Genomic DNA, 21,472 nt, shown 5'->3' with positions numbered 1-21,472 from the left:
TGTTTTTGTAGAAATTGCGTTTATTTAATTGTTAACATATTTAGGCCTTAGCTTTATAAATCTTGAACCTTACACAAATGTGTTTTCCCCTAGGTCTAGGGAAAAATTTGAAAAATTCAAAATTTACTAATAACAAAATTATAGACCCTTTATTAACAAATTCCCATTTCACATTGTTGGCACACCATAACCAATTTTCTTAAAAGGGGAAGGCAATGCTCCACAACAGTTTAAACAACATTTTGTCTGAAATCATTGTCCTTTACCTCTGTTTCTGTGGGAATTGGCAGTTACTTGCAAGAACACATTTTACTGGACGAACCAGAACACTGGGTTAGGTTAACTGCCCCGTTCTTAACTGAAAAACTGTTGAAAACTGCGTTAAAAAAAAAAACAAAAGCTTTCTTGAGATTATGCTAAACTTACTCAAAATGTATGTGAATAAATTACATACAAGAAGTTTTGACAGTGCTAAAACACAGAAGTTATTGCCCTTTTCTTAGGCAAAATTGCCTTATTAACTTCAAAAACAATCTAGAAATAAAAATCATGGGCCCCTTTTAAATAAATTTTTGTAAAAAACGTCCAGTGGAAATTCCCGAACTGAGTTTCCCAAAATGCTATAAATGTATTGGTTATTTTTTTTACCCCCCCCACAACAAGTTGTAAGGGGGGGGGGGATCGGTTTTTAGGGTTTCTGTCTTCCCGTCCGCCCGTAGACACAAAATTGTGCCACCCTCTCCCTCATCCCTTACACAATTTTAAAGAAAATTTACACAAGTGATCAAACACAGAATTTTTGCATGGGGGATTTAGGTTTTTTTTTTGAAAAAAAAAAAGCAGATTACGGGGACTTTTTTTTTTTGTTACTATACTATATAAAAAGACACAAACTTTGGGGCCCATCTCTCCCCCATCCCCTTACCAGTTTAAGAAAATTCACAAAAGGGGTCAGTAAAACAGTAATTGCATGGCAGTTATTCTTTCAAAGACAAAAATTGCAAATTAGGGGGTTTTTTTTCTTCACATACATTACATACGTCCTGCAACACTTTGGCGCGCCTGACTTCCAACCCTTGCACACAATTTAATAAACTCACACTTGATCAGTACCAAACCGTTGTGCTGGTTGCATGTTACTTTCTTTTGATAAATTTCTGCTAGTTTTTAAACTTTTTTTTTGGGTTTAAAAATGATACATAAAGTCTAATCATGCCCCCATAATTATCAATTTGTGTGCGTCAGATTGCAATTCCTGTTCGTGCATGCGGGGGGTACATTCCTACCCCTTTGTGATAGCTCTAGTGTTTTTAAACGATGTTGCCCCCACTACAGACCTGGAGCGTCTTCTGCCATGTCACAAGATCATTATCAAAAACTGTGACAAAAAACCAAAATTTTGCTTTCCACATGCATTTACTGTATAATATGTAATAAAAATACTACTAAAAATTGGGTTTGGATTACCATGGTTACAATTTTACATTAAAGATACTCCTCTTTTTTGCTTGGATCTGGGAAAATCGGATCTGTAATTTAAAACAGGGGCCCTGCGTTTTAGTGACAATTTTTTTTCTATTAATAATACTAAAAATTTAAGTTTTTTAAAAAAAAAACGTAAATAAATTTTTTGCTACTTGGTCTTTCTGAATGTGTGAAATTTAAAAAAGGTGTATGTTTAATATTTTGACTATAAAAATGCTTAAAAATGAAAAACAGATATTTTAAAACATGGTGCATTTGACAAGGTGTTTTATCACATGTTATTATTTTTTTCAAAACTTAAAAATTGTTTACAAGTGTTTTTTTATATTATTCTGTTTTTATTACGTTAAAAATAATACTGTTTAAAATGTAGAATACGAAAAATACTTTTTTTTTTTGTTATGTTTTCTTAAAGAGTTATGTTGAAATAAGGGTTAAATTTTTAGAAGCATAAATTTTGTACAAGAAAAGAAAAATTTTTTAAAGGTAGCCATTTTTTTCTTGATTTCGGGAAAAGGTAGAGCTATTGCACAAACCATTGTCGTGTCAGCGCCCCAGTTTGGGTTTTTTCCACTTAACATTTTTTGTAACCCCCCGCAACAAAATTTTAAGGGGGGGAACGGTTTTGGTGTCTGCTTCTTCTGTCTGTCCCTCTGTCTTCTTCCTCTGTCCGTAGCCGCAATCTTTTGCGCACCATCCTCCTTAACCCCTGCAGAATTTAATGAAAACCCCACATGATCAGTACCACCTATTGGCATTTGGGGGATTTTAGGTTCTTTTTGAAAAAAAATTTGCGAGTTATGGGACTTTTTTTTTTTGTTACTAAACTATATACTAGACCAAATCTTGTGGCACCCCTTCTCCCTCATCCCCTTGAACAATTTTAATAAACTTCACACAAGTTCATCCAACAGATTGTGCAGGGGCTGTTAGGTTCTTTTGAAAAAAAAATTTTTCAGAGATGGACTTTGTTTTTTTTTTTTGTTTTCATAAAAATATTAAATATAGACAAATCTGTGCAACCCTCTCTCCTTCCCCCTTTGGGACAGTTTAATGAAACTTCCACGTGTCAGTAACAACATTTGTGCTGGGGCAGTAGGTTTTTTTCCCGCAACAAAAATTGCAGATTATGGACTTTTGTTTCTTGTTTAACAAATATGTACATACTCTCATAAGCAAAACTTGTTGTGCCCAATTACCAAAACCCTTTCACACTTTAATGAAACTTCCACAGGTCAGTACCAAAAAATAAATTTTGCGGGGCATTTTACATTCTTTTAGATAAATTTCTGCAATTTTGGGGCTTTGTTTTTTTGTTACTATACTGTAAACAAAACGTTATATAAAAATACATAAAATTATCAATCTTTGTGCGTCAAAACAATTCGTGTCAGTGCAGCGGGGGGGTTTCTTTTATCACCTTTAGTGTACCAGTTTGGTTTTAATTTTTTGTTTGTAAGCTGGGTTCTCCTACCCTAAAGGGAATGGGTAGAAAATTCACACACTTTTCCACTTTGGGATGCATTGTACCTTTTTTTAACCTGTTTTGGGATTTTTTTCAAAATTATGGCCCCCTTTTTATGCCCTCTTCGAAAAGGAGGGGTATATTATTTCCCGGTCGGTTGTATACCATCGTTTCCGGGGTGATAACTGAAAGTCGGGCCTAGATCTGAAATTAAAGGGGGTTGGTCCCGACCAGCAGATGACCCCTATTGATTTTGAGGCAAAATCAAGGTCACGTGACCCCCGAACAGTTAAACCGTTTTTTTTTTTGGCCCTTTAGAATGCTTGGATCTAGGGTCACAAACTTAAAAAAGGGGGGTTGATCATACCAGCAGATGCCGAAGATTTTGAGATCAGTAGGGTTTAAAAGGGCAAGGGCACAGTGACCTGAATCATTAAAAAAACCCTTTTCCCGGGTGGCAACTTTGGGGCCCGGATCTTCAAACTTGACAGGAGGTTCCCCCATGAAAACTCAAGAAACTTGGGGCAGGACATGAAAATTGATAGGAAGGTTTTTTTTGACCCAGATGACCCCTTTTATTCGAATTAGCAGGTCAAAGGTCTGCAAAATTGCCAAATAATTTTCGGTTCCCTTTTTCAGTTTATTTTTACAACTTTTGTTTACTTTGGGGAGTTAAAATTTCTTTAAAGGGTAAGTTGTTTTTTTGGCATTGCTGACCTCGACAGCTCTTGTTTATTTCTTGTATTGAAAAAAATCAAAAAAAAATATTTATTACTGATTAGACTTTTATGGCAGCAGGGAAACAATAATATTCTCAAACCCCCCTAATTCGTTTTTTCGAGTTTTTTGTTAACAAAAACACTTGTCTCGGAATGAATTTTTGACGATTTAGGGGTACCAAAAACTTTACATAAAAGCTTGTTTCATGTGTAAAGTCTGAACCAGTCGTCAAGAAAAAATATTTAACCCAGCCCATTCCGGGTTTTTTTCTTGTATCACGTTTTATTGTTTTCTTGATTTAGCCTTTCATTTTAAAAAAAAATTCAAAACAAAACCCAAAACATGTAAAAGGGGGTTTTTCACATGAAAAATTAGCAGCAGTAAAAAAGTTAAAAACGTACAAAACAATGTCATTTTCTTATTATACCTTGAATTACAGAAAAGGGCTGCTAAATGGCACTTTCGGACAGTCAACGCCTTTAAAACCAACCCCTTTTTAAAAACTTTTTTTATTTTGAGCATTTACAAAACGGCAGGTTGAAATTTTTCCCAAAAAGGGAAAAGGCGTGGTTTTCACAGTGTTTTTTTTTATTTTTACAATGACATTTTTTTAAAGGGGGGGGAAACCCGTAAAGTAACCTCATCAGGACAGTACGGCACCCCTGTAAGGCCGTAGATTTTGGAAAAAAATTGTTCGTTTATCAAATATTCCATTTTGATGAATACCTGAAACCTTAATTAAAAGAAAAAACACCTGGGAACAAATTTTCTAGCTTATTCACCAACTTTATGGGCATCATAAAAGATGAATACAAGTATTATGTAAAATCGACTTCAAAAACTTTAAATAAGTATTCATCTGTTTTCTCCACCTGCCCAATTCTTTTTTTAAGGAAAAAAATCAAGTTTCTGATAAAATTGTTTTATTTTAGATTTTTTTTTCAAACAATTGTTGTAAAAAACTTTTTTCTATGGATAAAGTGTCAAAGGGGGGGCTATGTTTCAAAATTTTTATAGCTCTTAAAAATTCTTTTGATCAAAATTTTTTAAAAATTAGGAGTTTGCTGGGGCCCTTTCTTTTCAAAAACAAAAAAACAAAAATTTTCCCAAAATAAACATTTTAAAATGGAAAAAACCCATGTCTTTAGGGTTTAGTATAAGCCCTCTTTTAAAAAAGGATCCAGATACTGGCCTTTTTTAAATTTGTCTTTTGTTTTGTTTCTAAAAGCCCACTTTGATATTTTTTTCAACACGTTTATTTCCACAACAGGGGACACTGTAGGTTTTTTCAATTTTTTGTCCTTTAAAACCCTTTTGCCCCTAGCGGGGGATTTTTTTGCCTTTGCGACCAGTGCAGACCAAGATCACCCCACACCGTGCACTTCATGGTCTCACGTTCGCTATTTAGTCATAAATTTTCATGAAAACCCCTTTTAATAAAAAAGGGATTGTCCAATTGAAAATGACCTCCATTTTTAGAATTTTTGGAGGCTAAAAGGGTTTATTTTCAAACATTTTGGGTTTTATACAAATTTGAGAAAAAAAAAACATTCTCAAAATACCTAATAGGGACGTAATAGCAAAACCTTCATGCATCAACAGATAGAAGACGTATCCCAAATTTTACAAGTGTTCCCATTCACACAAACAAGATCAGATAAAACTGATATAGATTTAGCTGCATTGATTTGTTTAACTGGAGTGTATTAGTCAAGTTTTCTTAACAAATTTATTGTTAACTATCTTTATTATTTGTGTCAACAAACATTTATCAAAATGGTCTTAAGTTTAATTTCATTTTCAAACCCCCTTTTTCCCCGATTTTAAAAATAAGCCCCTATGCATGTGTGTGGAGCCCGTTATTTGTTTCAAATTATCTTTAAAGCACGAAGTTTGTAATACCAAAACTTTAACATTTTAAGTACATTAATGATTAAGCTATTGGAACACGTGATCGTTTTTATTACACGTTCGAAGTATATTTGAAATTTTGTTCACTTTTACAAAATTTCACCTTATCTTCGGGTTTTTCTTTTTGCCCGGGGAAGTCAAATTGTATTTTCAATTTTTTTTCCTGTCCTAAAGTTAACAGTGTAAATTACATGTTCGATTAAATTTATAAAATTGTGAGCGAGGTTGGCTAAACATGTACCTCATTGCTAAATTAAATATTTTAGCTCTTTGATCTTAACCAAATTTTTTTGCATTCAGATGGCAGGTTTTTAAAAAGAAAATTAAAGTTTTTGTTTTGATTTTTAAGCTTTTTTTTTTTCAAAAAAAGAAAAACGAATTTTACAAACTTTACTCTTTTCAACCGAGCAAAAATTTTTAAATGACTTTTTCCTCTTTTTTAAATTTTGGAAGTACCATAACTGTTAAAAGGGGGCCGATACCAAAAAAAATAGTGATGGCGAACAGTGATCAAAAAAAACTGCATGGAGGCTGGTTGACATGATTTGCCCTGGTCGCAAAGGGAAATCAATCGTCCGCAGATAAGGTTAAGTTAGAACGATACCCAACCTATTAAAGGTTTTATTTGTCCCATGTAGTACTCTTTAAAATCCTGTAGCTTTAAAAAAAAAATAATTTGAAAACTTTTAAAATATTAAACTTCTGGAAGGGACTTGAAACAAATCGTCCATTTAATCTCGTATTAATTTAAATGTAAATACAATAATTGGATTTATATTAACGGCTTACACAATAGATTAAAAACATGTACAGACGAAATTGATACATTTTAAATAAAACTCAAAATACAAAAGCCACTTCTGTAAAAGAAAAAAAAACGTAACTAAATACACTATTTTTGAAACCAAACTAGATGTCTTTTTCATTATAGTTACCCGTTACGTTTTGTGCATTGTAAGTTGACTCTCGTAATTACACCCCTGGTTAATCGACTAACGTTGGCGTATGCTCAGACATGCTGAAGAGTTAGAAAAAAAAAAAATAGAATGAAAACTGACCTTAAGAGGCCAGTCTCAAATCTCCAGTGTCTGACTGGTTTTTTGACTTGTTTCTGACTTAAGCAGTCCGACACTAGTTTCTTGTTTTAAAATGGAACCAGCTAATTATATGCGGATGCGCAAGCGTGCATAAAATGTGATTGAACGCTAAATTCGCAAATATTCTGAAAACTTTTATTGAACAGGATGAAACAGACAGGTCACTTACTTTTCATATAAATTAAAATGACATTAAAATAATCTATAGTAAACATGGAGTTATTCCAAAATACAGTTTTATCTATATTTGCTCAAGTTCTTATAGATAAAAGGTGTGCTTCATTCCTCTTCAAATATGATAAACCGAGGTTCTCCACTGCTTGTATTTGTTGTGTACTTATAAATGCCGACAAAATGATGTGGAAACGTCTTTTTTGGGCCATGTTACTCTTGAATTATACATGAGATACTCGGCTTTATTTATGTTATGATAACAGTAGACAGTCTTGTGAAAGAGCGTAGATCAGCTATCCTGGGAAAGTTAGAAAAAAATATCACAGTACACTATGTAAAATTAAATTTGTATGATAATCGAGAACATAAAAACTGACCTACACCATATATCCTTGCTTACGTTGTTAATGCTTATAGACCCACCACAACCTAGCGACCTACTTTTTTCCTCCCACATGAACTTCGTGAAAAGCATTCTGATAATACTAGGATAATACAGCTATACTACAAGATGACAAGTGGACAGTTTAGACTTTCCCCGAATTAATGTTTCGCATTTCATCTGCAAACTTTTCAGTCAATTCTTTTCAAACAAAGGAAAATAACTATCTTATCCCGTAGAAACAAAGTGTATTACAAACTCAGATACTGTACATATAATGCTACCTCCACTGAATAAAATATTTTGACTTTAAACACATTGTCTTGGTCTAATCTATGTCACTGTAAATTTGTAATTAGATACTTCTTTGTCATGCAAGTCATGTATAATTACATGAACGTGCCATCATGGAAATACAAAAGTTAATACAGTTATGCTGTAGCTCGTCTTTAACACATGATATGAAACCAGTCTGATTTTTTGTTTTTGATTTTCCTTTTAGTTACTAAAGTGTAAACTCATAGCAATATTACTAATGTATGTCTGACTAAGTCGACAGTGTTCGCTGCTTTAGAACATTTGTACAAGAACATACCATGGCATTGATCTTTAGAAAATTGTCAATTTATCAAATTTTTTTTTAAATATAATCTTTAGTTTGTCATTTTGTTATATCCTGGGTAGACAACCTTTGTCTGGCGTCAATAAATAACTGATCACTCACACGATCTCGGGATAGAAGAATCAATTGACATGCTCTTAGGTAAACATAAAAGTTTCATTTAAAATTCCTGTATTAAAGTTTTCCATTTAAAGCGTTATAATGAAAACAAGGTAGAAGACGTGTGAAAATATGCGTGATTTAGTAGGGTGCACCGTTGTATATGCCTGGAATAAATAGTATGTTGGAGAGATATGAGTGTAGTTCGTGACTTTTTAACATTGATAATACATGTACCTCTTCATGTTCGAATATAAATTGATAATAAACCGCAGTAAAATATACATGTATATATCCACCCCAACCCACCTCAAAATAAGCGCCGAAAGAAGACAAACGGTGCAAATAGCATGTCATATGCAAACCCTAATGGTATTTGTAAACTGCACACTATAGGCTTACATGCGCGCAACTATTTATCCTTGTAAACTGTATTGCGGACTCTACTTCAAGCTTTAGTGCATTTACACTTGCATTTGGGCACTGGTGTAAGTATATTGTGCTTTACACACTTGCACAAGCACCGGTGCATATACAATACTTTTATGTGCTTGCACAGGCACTGGTGTGTGTACGTTGTGCTTAATATACTTGCACAAGATCTGTTGTACGTACATTGCGCTTAATATACTTGCTTGCACAAGCTCTGTTGTATGTATATTGCACTTGATGTACTTAATATACTTGCACAAGTTCTGTTGTATGCACATTGCGCTTAACATACTTGCACACGCACTGGTGCATGAACATTGCGCTTTATATACTTACACAAACTCTGTTGTATGTACATTGCATTTTATGTACTTGTACAAGCACTGGTGTATGTACATTTTACTTAAAATATGTACTTGCACAAGCTATGATGTATGTACATTGCGCTTAATATACTTGCACAAGCTTTGTTGTATGTACATTGTGCTTAATATACTTGCACACTGGTGTATGTTCAAGGGGCTTTTTTCAGTTGCACCCGTACTGGACTTTATCAACATGTGCAAACACTGGGCACCGTCACCTTTAAGCGATTCCTTTTAAAGTACGCTCTATCCACTCGCTAATACTGAACAATCTTTACACGCGCAAGCACTGGTCTTTGCGGACTGCAAGTTCTATAAATTTGCTCAAGCAATGGATCTTATAAGCTAATCTCTATCCACTTGCGCAAGTCTTAATGTTTGAAAAGACATACACACTGTAATTTGATGTTAAGCATTGAAAAATGTCAATGTCGTTTAAAGCAAAATAAACATTTTTACGATTATTGCTCGTCAGCAATTTAAGTACAATAGTATTGTTTACCCTCGACAATTAGGAGAAATTCAGAGTGAATTCCCAATTTTGAAAAGGTATGTAAATAATAGATTCCTACAATTAGAGAAATGTGCCCGTATCAAGATCGATTTTCAGATTTTATCCTTGTTTATTTTATCTGACATTGTCGCGCAACCAAGTGCTTTCTGTGACGGATTATAGATTTTAGATAATATATATTTGAAACAAGAGTATTAAAACCTTAAGAGAAATTTAGGGCTTAAACTAAACGGTGTGTCTTTAGCTATAAATATATACAGATTGATATACATGTGTTGAAATAAAAACCGGAAGCATTCGAAAGTGTTAAAAATAGAGGAATATTTATGAGGGTACCCGTTTATGTTGAGAAGTCATGATTCCAGTGCTATCATGCATGCAACTTGCAGCCAGTATAACCGGTAAGTTTACATGCGCAAACAATATGTTTTAATCATCTAATAGAATAAGACTGTTCATCGTGGAATATTTGCGATTTTTATATAATTGCTTGAGAAAAAATAGATTTAAAGCTAGTGTGTACGTGGTGATAAGAGCGTCACACAGTGTATGCCTCCCCTGGAATATAGCTCCTTGGGAAGCCGTTTTTAGACGTATGCGTCTATACGAAAATGTCTGCATATTCACAGATTGAATGTTTAAGTGATACGATTGTCTATGGTAAAGTCTCATTTAAGCATGACGCTCAAAAAAATGTTAAAAAGTCTAGTCTACCTATAGGTCTAGCGTTCGTCCGGCGAGCAAGTCAAGGGTTCAGGCCAGCGAGTAGCTGTTGTTGCATGCGCTGCTGTGATGGCGGCCTTCTTGAACGGTAATAAGCAAAACGGTTAAATGCATAAGAGTGGTGATAGAAGAGAGATAATTTTAGTATAGTATCAAAATAGGCTAGTAGGATGACTATGTCGGGATTTTTAGGCTAGTAGGATGACTATGTCGGGATTTTAAGTATAAGATGAGGTGCTGAATAAGTACTTTGTAGAATATTAAAATATGTTTCATTCTGAATCCCCATCTTGTCTTGCTACAATCCCACCAGCGGCTGAATCCCCATCGTCTCATCTTGTCTTGCTACAGTCCTACCAGAGGCTGAAACCCATCCTCTCATCTTGTCTTGCTACCATCCCACCAGCGGCTGAATCCGATAGTCTCATCTTGTCTTGCTACCTACCATTCCATCAGCGACAGTCTGCCATGCTTCATATTTAAAGGCGCCTCTCTACATCTGAAGTGAAGGTCTACTATGCCAAGTTTTCAACTAGGGAAATTAATTGGCAAATGAAGGTACGCAGCAGTACTGCTCTTTGGTCCTATCGAGTATGGTAAGTGAACCTATCTCCGTCGTCCATACCGGCGTATGATGGTCACAATTGACAAACATGAAAAATAAAGTTGTACAAACGACCTTGCCGGACAAGGTACTATATAAGAATGCACTCATCGCGGCGCTATATGTGTCATATTGGACTCGCTGGACTCGAACCTTGAAACAATTTCATAAAATATTTCATATTATTTTTACGTGTCCTGCTTTACAAAAAATCGGCTAGACTCGAACCTAATATATGTCGGGCGAACGTTTGTTGTCTGGCATACATGCAGCTCCAGTATTCATTATGAAGTATATAAAACACATACTGTATAGTGCTGGAAACTACATTTGTATATAAAACACATTTCTTTCAGACCAATTGAATACGAGTGAGGATTTTGATGTTTGAAATGTCTTACAAATGAATAAATATTCCTTTTAAAGTCGTAAAGCAAGTGCTCGCTTAGAAATCGATCTAAAAGGCATTTGTTATAAATTCCGTAACATCTTTCTATTCATCCCTGTTAAAGAATCAACGATACCGTATACAAGTTTATCGACAGGCAGTCTTTGACAAAAAAGAAACATGTGTTCTATCCTTGATATTATGCCAGAAGTACACAGGTAATACTATTCTTAGTTGCTCGCCGCAGAGCTCTGCGGGTTCGAGCTCCATCGTGTTTGAGTTATTTCACGTTTCGGAACCATTTCAATCACATGCTTTATGCACACCCATACCCACGTGGATTTACACAAAGAAAAGACAAAAAAGCAAACACTGACATGCTTCTTGATAGTGATCACGTATAATCATATTTCACCAACCATTCAAGAGTAGTAGAAATATTCAATTAATTTCTTTCATGAATATATCATTTGCTATTTTTATTAATGCATAAGCTATAATTGCATTTTGTCAATATTCAGGCCCGCCTGGATTTGGTTTTATGTGAATGAAAGGGATTGATTTACCGCAAATCGTTACAAATGGTGTAATGTTGTGCTATAAGGTGTCAAACATAGCCATGCTGTATTGTTCCGTTCTGCTGATTGCTTCAATCAGGTCGAAGTGAGACATGTATAGCCATTTTTGTACAAATTAGTGCCGCTTCAGTTACATTTTATTGTAAGTTTTATTATCAGGATCTGTTAGATTTCTTGTCATATCTGATCCTTTAACTGGTGTTTGCGGTCCTATTTACCAGCTCCAAAGAGTTTTTTCCCAATTTGTTGACATTTCCCACAATATTTTACATATTCCAATCTACATGATTATGTAAACCCTATCCATTTAAAACACAAGACAATGTGTTTTAAATCATTCCGACGCGATTTCCCCCTGTTTTAGTCATTGCGGCTTGAGTTTCCCCTTCTAACGGGCCCTGTCACCATTCCCCAAAAAACTGCATTAATAAAGAAAGAAACATGTCTCCGTACGATAGACTGAAACTGCTCCGGAACTTTAGAAAATTAACTGTAATTTGAATTCTGCATCATAATCTATGGTCACAGCAGAAAAACCATAATAAATGATGATAAAAATGAGCATTTTGGCTCCCACGACGTCTACCCATGGTGTCCTCTAGAGCCCCCCCCCCCCACCCCCACCCCCACGCCCCGATAGGTGTAAATGCAGCCTCCAATACTTAATGAAAGATCGAACTTAATTATTGGTCCACCATTGATGGGGGTTCTGCCGGCCTATTCTGTCATTTTAGTTTTGGATCTGACACACTAACTGGATTTAGAACTGACAATTATATGTGTTTTTGAAGTAATGGCGCTTGATGAATCGGAAGAGTGTCAAGGTTGAGTTTTACTTATATCTTTTTTTTTCTTATCGGGAACGGGGGTTGGGTAGGGATTAACTTATAAAATAGAAGTTGCCTATTTGTACGTGCAGATACCTTAATACACGAGCCCTAAAATAAGCATCATAACGTGAAACAATTCCAGATAGCGCTTATCGGCAAAAAGTGGGATAAATGTGTATTTGTTTGTTTGTTTGTGTAAATTTTTCAAAACGAAATCTGTAGAATATCATATTCCACAATCTGTCCACGACAAGATCATCAATAGTGAAATAAAAAAAAAAACTTTTTAAAAAAATATGGGCGATCTTGCTTAGGTTCAGGGAGTCCTGCAAAATGCTTCGATGTAGGTCTAAACAAGTGTATACATAAAACAAGACGTAACAAAAAATAAAAGCAATGTGGTGATTGACGGTTACATAAATACTATTGTATATCCTTAACCTTTGGATGGCATTCCGTGCCAATAATGTAAAATTTGTATAATACGGTTTACCCTTGGGTGAAAATTTAATTAATTTTTAAATACTTTCCTTTTCAATAGAACGACTATATAATTAGAAGTCTGAACAGAACTAGTTTGTCAAACTGGCATACAATAATAAATTCTAATAATACTTTTACACAATGAACGTCTTTGACATTGTTATCTGACAACACAGCGAATTGCCTTAAATCTTGTATTTATTTGTTTAAGTTGAACAAGAAATCTTTTTATTCAAGTAGGAAAGATTTCAATAAATGTTTCAAGTGCTTGTTTGTTACACAATATAAAGGACTTAGATGGCTAAAACAGGTAAATATATTTGTAATTTTGATATTTTTATGAAAGAAAATTTTGCTTATTAAAAAGCTTCGATTAATTTTTTTTCAGTATAAAGTTTTCATAAAATAAACCCTATTTTTAAACATAACATATTTTTATTCATACACGCGTTGGCATAAATTCACTTTGAAAAGTATTTTAGTAAGATATACATGTAGACGCAAACATGTAAATCTGAAATGCGTTTAATCGGTCTGTATTCTAGGCAGAACTGATTCTAACATAGGCTGCAAAAATATACTTCTGTAGTTTGCAATAGTATCAGACTGTTGACATATCGAGATGTATTCTTGAATAAAAATGAATTAAATAACTTTCGTTTCTGTGACCAACGACTACTTTTGTCTTTTTGCCTAGTTCACATACGGTCTATAGAGGTCAAATTAACCAACAAAGAACAGTATACCAAAATAACATTCTACCGCCATCGTTTCTCCCAAGAATTTTAGCACTTGATCTTTAGAGAAGTAAACCAAAGAGCAAGACAAGTCCTATGTGGCTTTTAAAAGCGGCATTGTCATTGCTCGAACCTGCAATCCATACTTTCAGCGTTTTCATCATAGACAGAAAGCCGCTCAAAGATGGACTGACTTTCGATTCAATCCATATCAACATGACTGGCACCAGGTGTTTGATCAATGTCTTGCGACGTTGCTTTAATAACAGACAGAACTCAAACAAATCACAATCAATATTGACGCACTTGTTATACTAATATGGATATTAGTTTAATATCTGTTTCTCACGTATGTAACAATAGCCCAATCTCTCTCAATAGCCAATTCAAATGACCATAATACCGGGTGTTTTAATATAGAAATAAGGTATATCGATCTAAAGACTAAAGAGAAGTTTTAATGTTTGTTTTCAACGGTGCATGTGCAATGCTTTATTGATTTTTAAAATTTAATTAAAAAGAAGAAAGGAGTTATTTATTACCTTAATGAATTGTATCAAAGATGAGGAAATCATTTATTTCCAGACTCTGTGTGCAGCATGATTAGAATCTGATATTTGTAGTCAGTCGACAGTTGCGCTGTTACTTAAAATAGTTCCATCAAGTGGTGCAAAGTTGCAGATAATGGATTTATGAATACCGTGGCACCGATGTTTCATAATGTTAAAGTTCCGTTTTCATGTGATAAACAATGATGTTTCAAGGTTGGACTTTGCCTTAAATATCGAAAAATTTGAAGCAATTTCTGGATGTCTTTTCGCTCATTTTGGTATTTATCATAAAACACGCGATTAAAAACAACTAACACATTCATTTTTTTTGTCTTTTGCCGGCGAAACTCTACTCGTAAACTTTGACACAGTATTACTTTAAGCAATCGTCGTTTAAATTTTTACCATAGGTCCATTTATATGAGGACTCATGTGAAACCATACCCCGTTTGTCCGGAATTATAACTTAATGCATATAAAAGCAAAGAAAACGCTGACATAATTAGTACAAATTAGGCCTGATTCAGTTTTTCTATATTCAGAATAATCTCATTTTCTTTGACATAATTTGACCGCAAGTTTTGGTACATCTGGATACATTCCAGAATTATCGTCTGCCGAGACAGTGCTGTTTGTACCGTGTCAGAACATCTTGATATCACTGGATCATGGAAAGATATATGAACATATGAAGTATCTGATGATTACATTTAAAGGACTTAATTGAAATGTTGCGTGGTTAGCACTTCAGTTTTAATCTATTCCGTTTAAATGCTGGTACATTTTTTTTCTGTAGTTTCTTTGTTAGCCTGATTGATGTCTTTTGAGATTTCACTATCGCATTTGTTAAGAACGTTAATGATAGAAGATAGTTGTTCCAAAGTATTTTACAAAATTTATTTTAAGGCCCTTGTTTTTAAGAGAGGGTAATTCAAAAATCACTTAAATTTATAATAATTTTGATTCTGAAGGAAATGATTACCTGTTTTTACCAGTTAAACAACTTCATCGTGATATGAACGCTGTTAAATAGACCAAAAGATGAGCAAGTCTCATTTTATCACAAATAAGCGTGTGATAAATACCAATATTCTGTCTTTTACTTTAAGGGACCGGAAGCGGCGAGGAGAAGTCCTGTCCTGGTGAGGCACAAACAAAGGACTTAACTGAGGCAAAGGGCACTGGAGATTCGAGTGGATCAAACATTCCTGACCTTACTGTGCAAACAGATGCTCAAAATAACAATCAAGAGAAGGTAGCTGAAGAAATATTTGTGACTAACGACAGTGAGGGCAATTTAAATTTAGCAAGTCAAGCAACCGAGGATAATTCATTAGATGCTGATGCTGAAGCAGATAACGTCGAAGATACTTGTGATACTGTTATTGAAACAGAAGACAGTACAAGCAAAGAGAAGTTAGAGCTAGTTACTCAGATTGAAAATACTGAAGAGTGTCATGATTCTGAGGGAGACCAACAAAATGTGACAGAAGAAAATGATTCTGTTCTTACAGACGCATCTAAAGAGGCAGACAACATTAAAGATAATATAATAACAGAAGAAGTTATAAAACCTGAGAAAACACACGTAAGCACATTCCTGTCTAAAACATATTTTGATGAGGGTTCTATCTTAAAGTTTGGTAGTGTAGATTTCGCGGATGACGCTCATATTCAGCTGGAGATACTACACGAGAAAACCAAAGGAAAGTCTTGGGAGGACGAGTTAAAAGAAACTGCTGAAGCACAGGAAACAGATCTGACAGAAGAAGAGGGCATTATAGAAGGTGATCACTTGAAAGAAACGTCAGTTAATCAAGTCGAAGTTACTTCTTTTCACCCAACGATCGAGAACGATGTGTCACTCGAAACAGTAGACACCGACACGAAATCAGATGAACACGCAGAAGATAAACTGAATCAAGATTGTTTACCAGAAGAAAGTTTGCAAAGTAACATTAGAGTTGATGAGGAAAGTACAGAAGTAGCAGTTGAAAATAAGTTCATAAAGGAAACAAGTGTTCAAGAATATTCTGAAAATTTCACTGGTGTTAGTAAAATTGAACACAACGATCTTGACACATGTGAGCTAACTGATACTACTGCATTTAAAGAAACTAAAGATATTTTAGACGGTTTTGAGGAGAATATCGATAAATTAGAAGGTATTAAAGAATCTACCGATGAACTAAAAAGTATTAAAGAATCTACCGATAAACCAGACGGCATTAAAGAATCTGCCGATAAACCAGACGATATTAAAGAATCTACCGATAAACCAGACGATATTAAAGAAACTGTTGATGAAACTAACGTGTCAGTAACCGAAGAAAGTAACTGTGAATCAAAGAATCATACAGATAACAGCGAATACGATGCTGACACCAGTGATTCTGAGACTGAAGAAATTGAGCGTACAAATAAAGTGAAAGCAGCACTGCTGTCGTGCCTTAAAGGCAAACGTGAGACATTTGAAAGAGGAGATATAGATAATACCAATAGTGAAAGTGAGGCAACAGAACACTTACATTCTGTAAGACAAGAAGCACTTGACACTTTTACCAAAATAGAAAATGGGAAGACCCCAGACATTGAAACGAATTTAAAAGACAAACCGGAAATATCAGTAGAAGAAATAGTCGAACTGGAATCTGTGAAACAAAGTAATAATACTCTAAGCATGCCAGAGACTCGCGACAATATAGATGGGTGTGTTTCACCCTCCATGATGTTTGCGTCGTGTAGGTACAGATGGGAGAGAACAATTCTAACTCAGGCTCCCAGTGTAGTATTTGTAACGCTTAATAATAAGGTAAGAGCAGTGGACTTAAATATTGTATATCTTCTTAATGTTTACTTTTTAGCACAAAACAAAATGAAAGAGTGCATGATCAACTAGAGGTGATATGTTGGAAAGGTTAACACAGTTTAAGTACAAATCAATTAGTGTTCCATCATTCATAAAACATATGAGCCGCGCCATGGGAAAACCAACATAGTGGGTATGCGACCAGCATGGATCCAGACCAGCCTGCGCATCCGCGCAGTCTGGTCAGGATCCATGCTGTTCGCTAACAGTTTCTCCAATTCCAATAGGCTTTAAAAGCGAACAGCATGGAGCCTGACCAGACTGCGCGGATGGTCTGGATCCATGCTGGTCGCATACCCATTATGTTGGTTTTCTCATGGCACGGCTCATATTCATTTTTGTTTTGGTAATGCACATATAAACTAGATCTGTTGTAAGACTGCAACGCTCGACTATTCAACAGCCTTGTCAATTGAATGAATATGATAATTTTGTAAAAAAGGAAAATAGAGTTATGGGACATGTGCAGTGTAAGTCAGTCTATCATAGTGAATAAGTAAATCCATTCCCACATGTGGTTACTAAGTCTTGATGCTGACGCGGACGCCGACGCACGGGTGAGTCCGTGCATTTTATAATTATATTCCTTGCTTATATTGTTTTTCTGTACAACAAGTACTATAACCAAATTCGAAATAAAGAAAACTTTGAAATCTTCTCCATGTACACTTTTTAATCAAAATATGAGCCGCGCCATGAGAAAACCAACATAGTGCATTTGCGACTAGCATGGATTCAGACCGGACTGCGCTTCCGAGCAGTGAGAAAACCAACATAGTGCATTTGCGACTAGCATGGATTCAGACCGGACTGCGCTTCCGAGCAGTCTGGTCAGGACCCATGCTGATCGCTTTCAAAACCTATTGCATTTAGAGAAACTGTTCGCGAACAGCATGGATCTTGACCAGACTGCGCGGATGCGCAAGCTGGTCTGGATCCATGCTGGTGGCAAAGCCACTATGTTGGTTTTCTCATGGCGCGGCTCAGTTAGTATACAGGGACCAGGAAACTTACATCGTTCTCTTTCAGGAGATCGAACCCATTAAATTAGAGTGGTCGGAATCATCACGATGTTTTTACTCCGAGGAGATCAAAGTGCCAGTGGGCGTGTACATAGGTAACCTGGTTATCGACGGTACCTTTTACCCAGTGGAGGATGTGGTAGTGAAACATTACACTTTCGAGGTTGACCTCTATCTCAAAGACGGTGAGAAAATACAAGTTGATTTTTTGTAGATAACTTATCATTCACTGTCCAGGGTTTAGTATCGGTTTGAGATGGTGAAATATCGACAAAGTAGGTAAAATCGATATAGGCAGTTTAGTTACCGTGGTAATGGGCTGAATGAGAGTTATACACTGGTCATTCCGTTGAACTAGATTTTAGATTTTACTTTAGGTTGGTGACAAGAACTACGGCTTTACTTGTATAATTCTACAATAGTTTTAGTATCGCTTAAGGTTCATGTAAAGTGTTTGAGACTGCCCCTCGAGTGAATGTTTGTTTCATGTTTTGAGACCTCATAGGCCTTTGTTTTTCATACATTGTATACCAAACTGTTCAGAAAGAATAGACGTGTCATTCAAGAGAGGTTGTTTTGTTTGGTACAATAATATTTCTCTTATATGACATGTACTTTGCTTGTCAACATTCTGTTTTGTAAAAAATATCAAACTTCTTTTTCAAAAATATTTTGACATTAGATCTTTACTTATTGTGTGACTAACATATTTCTCCAGGTACTCCCAGTGTTAAAATTGCTACAATACATCTACATTTCAAAAAGTTGCCAAAATTGCAAAACGAAAGTGAAAGTAGAGCTGTCAAAATGCCAAAATATTCCTATATTTCAGAAAATATGTAAGTTAACTATATTTCAATACTAGGAGTACCTAGATAAATATGTTACAGACACAAACAAAACGTATTTAAAGAAAAAATACTTTTGAAAAAAAAGTTTGATATTTTCTACAAAATAGAACCGTGACGGTCGAAGTACCTGTAATTTTAGACAAAATACTTATTCTCAAAGAAGCTTACCTTTGTATAATGTATTCCCTACTTCCTCTAAACAATTCAGTGTATTTATATTAGATAGAAACGGTCTTCGAAGAATAAATTTCCAAAATCAAAATTCACTTGAGGGGTGGTCTTTAAACACTTTACATGAACCTTAAGTTGTAAATTAATACATTTTATTACATGTAGGATAGAGCTAGTTAAGAGCCATGCAATGTATATTCAGCAAGACTAATTAGTGCCATTCTCGTCCATCAGAGGTTCCACACAGTCCCGAGACGTATCATGGTCTGGTATGCGAAAATGGCAAGTGCATGCACAGTCATATTATACTGATGACGGTTTCCTGATAGTTGTCTTATGTTAAAGTATTTTATCGTTACTGTTTTATGTAATAAATTTTAACCGAGTCAACTGCTTATCATTGTAGGCCTTTAATTGCTTTTCAAAAATGTAATAAAAGTGATAAAATGCAAAACTTATCCAGCAAGAGTTTAAAAGCATTAACTCTGCATTGACAGTCTGGTTTACCTTGCTTAAAATTTCCACAATAGGTATATATTTTGTAACTGTTATATCATCATTGATAAAGGTCTATAAAATTTTAGTTATTTTAGTAGGGCTACTCAGTATTTCAAAGATTACGTCCATATGATAATGCGAGAGATAATGCCTCTAGTTCCCCACCCCTTTCCCCCCGACGGTCCGTCCACTGAGTCACAATGCTGAAGCAGGGACATAGATATATATATATATATATACATTATTGCTGGTTAAAGCAGCGAGTTATGTCAGACTTAAATGAATTGAAAGTGAAAAATACGTCACGAGTTGGATTAGATTGGTAGCTGTAAACTTTCAAGGAAGTGTGTGCCTTTTTTTCTGAAAACATTTCAGCAAAAAAAGTAGATCTATTTTTATTTATTTCCTGAAAATGTTTTAGAGCAATTTTTCGCGTTAATGCTTGACGTGGCAAAAGTTACCACAATGTATAACAAAGCATTTATTTAAGGGATCCGGACATTTGCCCCCCAGGACATTTGCCCCCCAATGAAAAAGTGGACTGCTGGACATTTGCCCCCCAGTTGAAATGATAGATAGGACATTTGCCCCCCAGTGCTTATTTCTGAAACGGACATTTGCCCCCCAATATTTTTATCCCCCAGTGACTTTTTAGGAACTCCGTACAAGACATTCATCATATTTTAGGGTACAATATCTTTGTTTTATACAATTTTGTAGTAGATAATAGCCAGATTAACAAGTTTGAGTGTTAAAAACATTGCACTAATTAAGAATTTATAACGCTGTTATGAGCACTTTTATTACTCAATAATAGGCTATTATTTACCTTAACACCTAAAAGTAATTAACATATTTATCAAATTATTATTAATAAAACAGTTTTTTTTTACTGAAAATTGCCTTTTAGAGTAATTTTGATAACAAAACAACAAAAAATACAGTTATATATACTAGCATATTGGACAAAAATATTGGGGGGCAAATGTCCATTCCAAAAATAAGCCATGGGGGGCAAATGTCCTATCTGCCATTTCAACTGGGGGGCAAACGTCCAGCAGTTCAGTTTTTTATTGGGGGGCAAATGTCCTGGGGGGCAAATGTCCTACAATCGTTTTGGCATTATCCCGTTATAGTCCCCTTTTGCATGATATAGGTAGACCTAATATTTTTCCAGTTTCAATTAAAGACTGATTCTGGTATGCCTGGTATGTGGCCTATGGAGATGATAAGGTCTGCGTATTGGCGATAAGGGCCAATACACAAGGCTGGACCATTGATAGACTTGCTTCTGTTTATCATAATAAGCTACTGTATAGCTACTGTGCAGTAAATAAATTGCAGGAGATATTTCTCACCTTTATAGCAAATCAGTTCTCACCTTTATAACGAGTTTAGAAAGTTTGATTGAATTAGGGCTAAATAAACAAAGTGATAAGATACAACAGTGTTTTTATCATATTTTTAATAAAGTAAGTTTTTTAACAATTAAATCTCATTATTGCTGTTTTTTATTATCAAAAATATAAAAAAAATGCATCCAGGCACATAGCTTTTAGAATAAATTATTCTGTGTTTTGAACAATGATATATCTTTATTGCTGGATTTTATTATACATAAAAGAAAGTTAACATTATTTAGACAACAAAAGAGGAATTAAGCAGTTTTAGTATATAACATCCTTCTGTTTATATACCTTCTTTATGGATTAAAAATGCAACTGAACGTTTCTTTAATTTCTAATAAAATCCAGCAATTATCTTTTTTTTTTTTCGTTTTTATTTTGTTACTTTTGATAAAAAGAGCATAATCATTGAATAAACAAACATGTAATTTCTCTTATTAAGTTTTGAATAATTATTTTATAGTGAGAATTGCTTTGCTATAAGAGTTATAATTT

General features: G+C 34.7%; 2 protein-coding genes across 3 annotated transcripts in view; both read left to right on the top strand.

The window, feature by feature from the left end:
• Positions 1 to 21,472, top strand: part of LOC123552727 (serine/arginine repetitive matrix protein 2-like) — a 257,250-nt gene that overhangs the window by 207,429 nt on the left and 28,349 nt on the right. The gene's annotated exons all lie outside the window — the stretch shown is intronic.
• On the top strand, positions 13,029 to 18,280 carry LOC128556238 (dentin matrix acidic phosphoprotein 1-like). The gene is made up of 3 exons (XM_053540667.1): positions 13,029 to 13,182; positions 15,270 to 16,972; positions 18,059 to 18,280. Exons 1-3 carry the CDS (start codon positions 13,170 to 13,172, stop codon positions 18,263 to 18,265), a joined length of 1,923 nt encoding a protein of 640 aa, XP_053396642.1. The 5' UTR covers positions 13,029 to 13,169; the 3' UTR covers positions 18,266 to 18,280.

The sequence above is a fragment of the Mercenaria mercenaria genome, chromosome 4 (genome assembly GCF_021730395.1).
Source record: "Mercenaria mercenaria strain notata chromosome 4, MADL_Memer_1, whole genome shotgun sequence".
Classification (NCBI taxonomy): domain Eukaryota; kingdom Metazoa; phylum Mollusca; class Bivalvia; order Venerida; family Veneridae; genus Mercenaria; species Mercenaria mercenaria.
The sequence above is the reverse complement of the archived record's forward strand: the minus strand, read 5'-3'. Positions and strand labels throughout refer to the sequence as shown.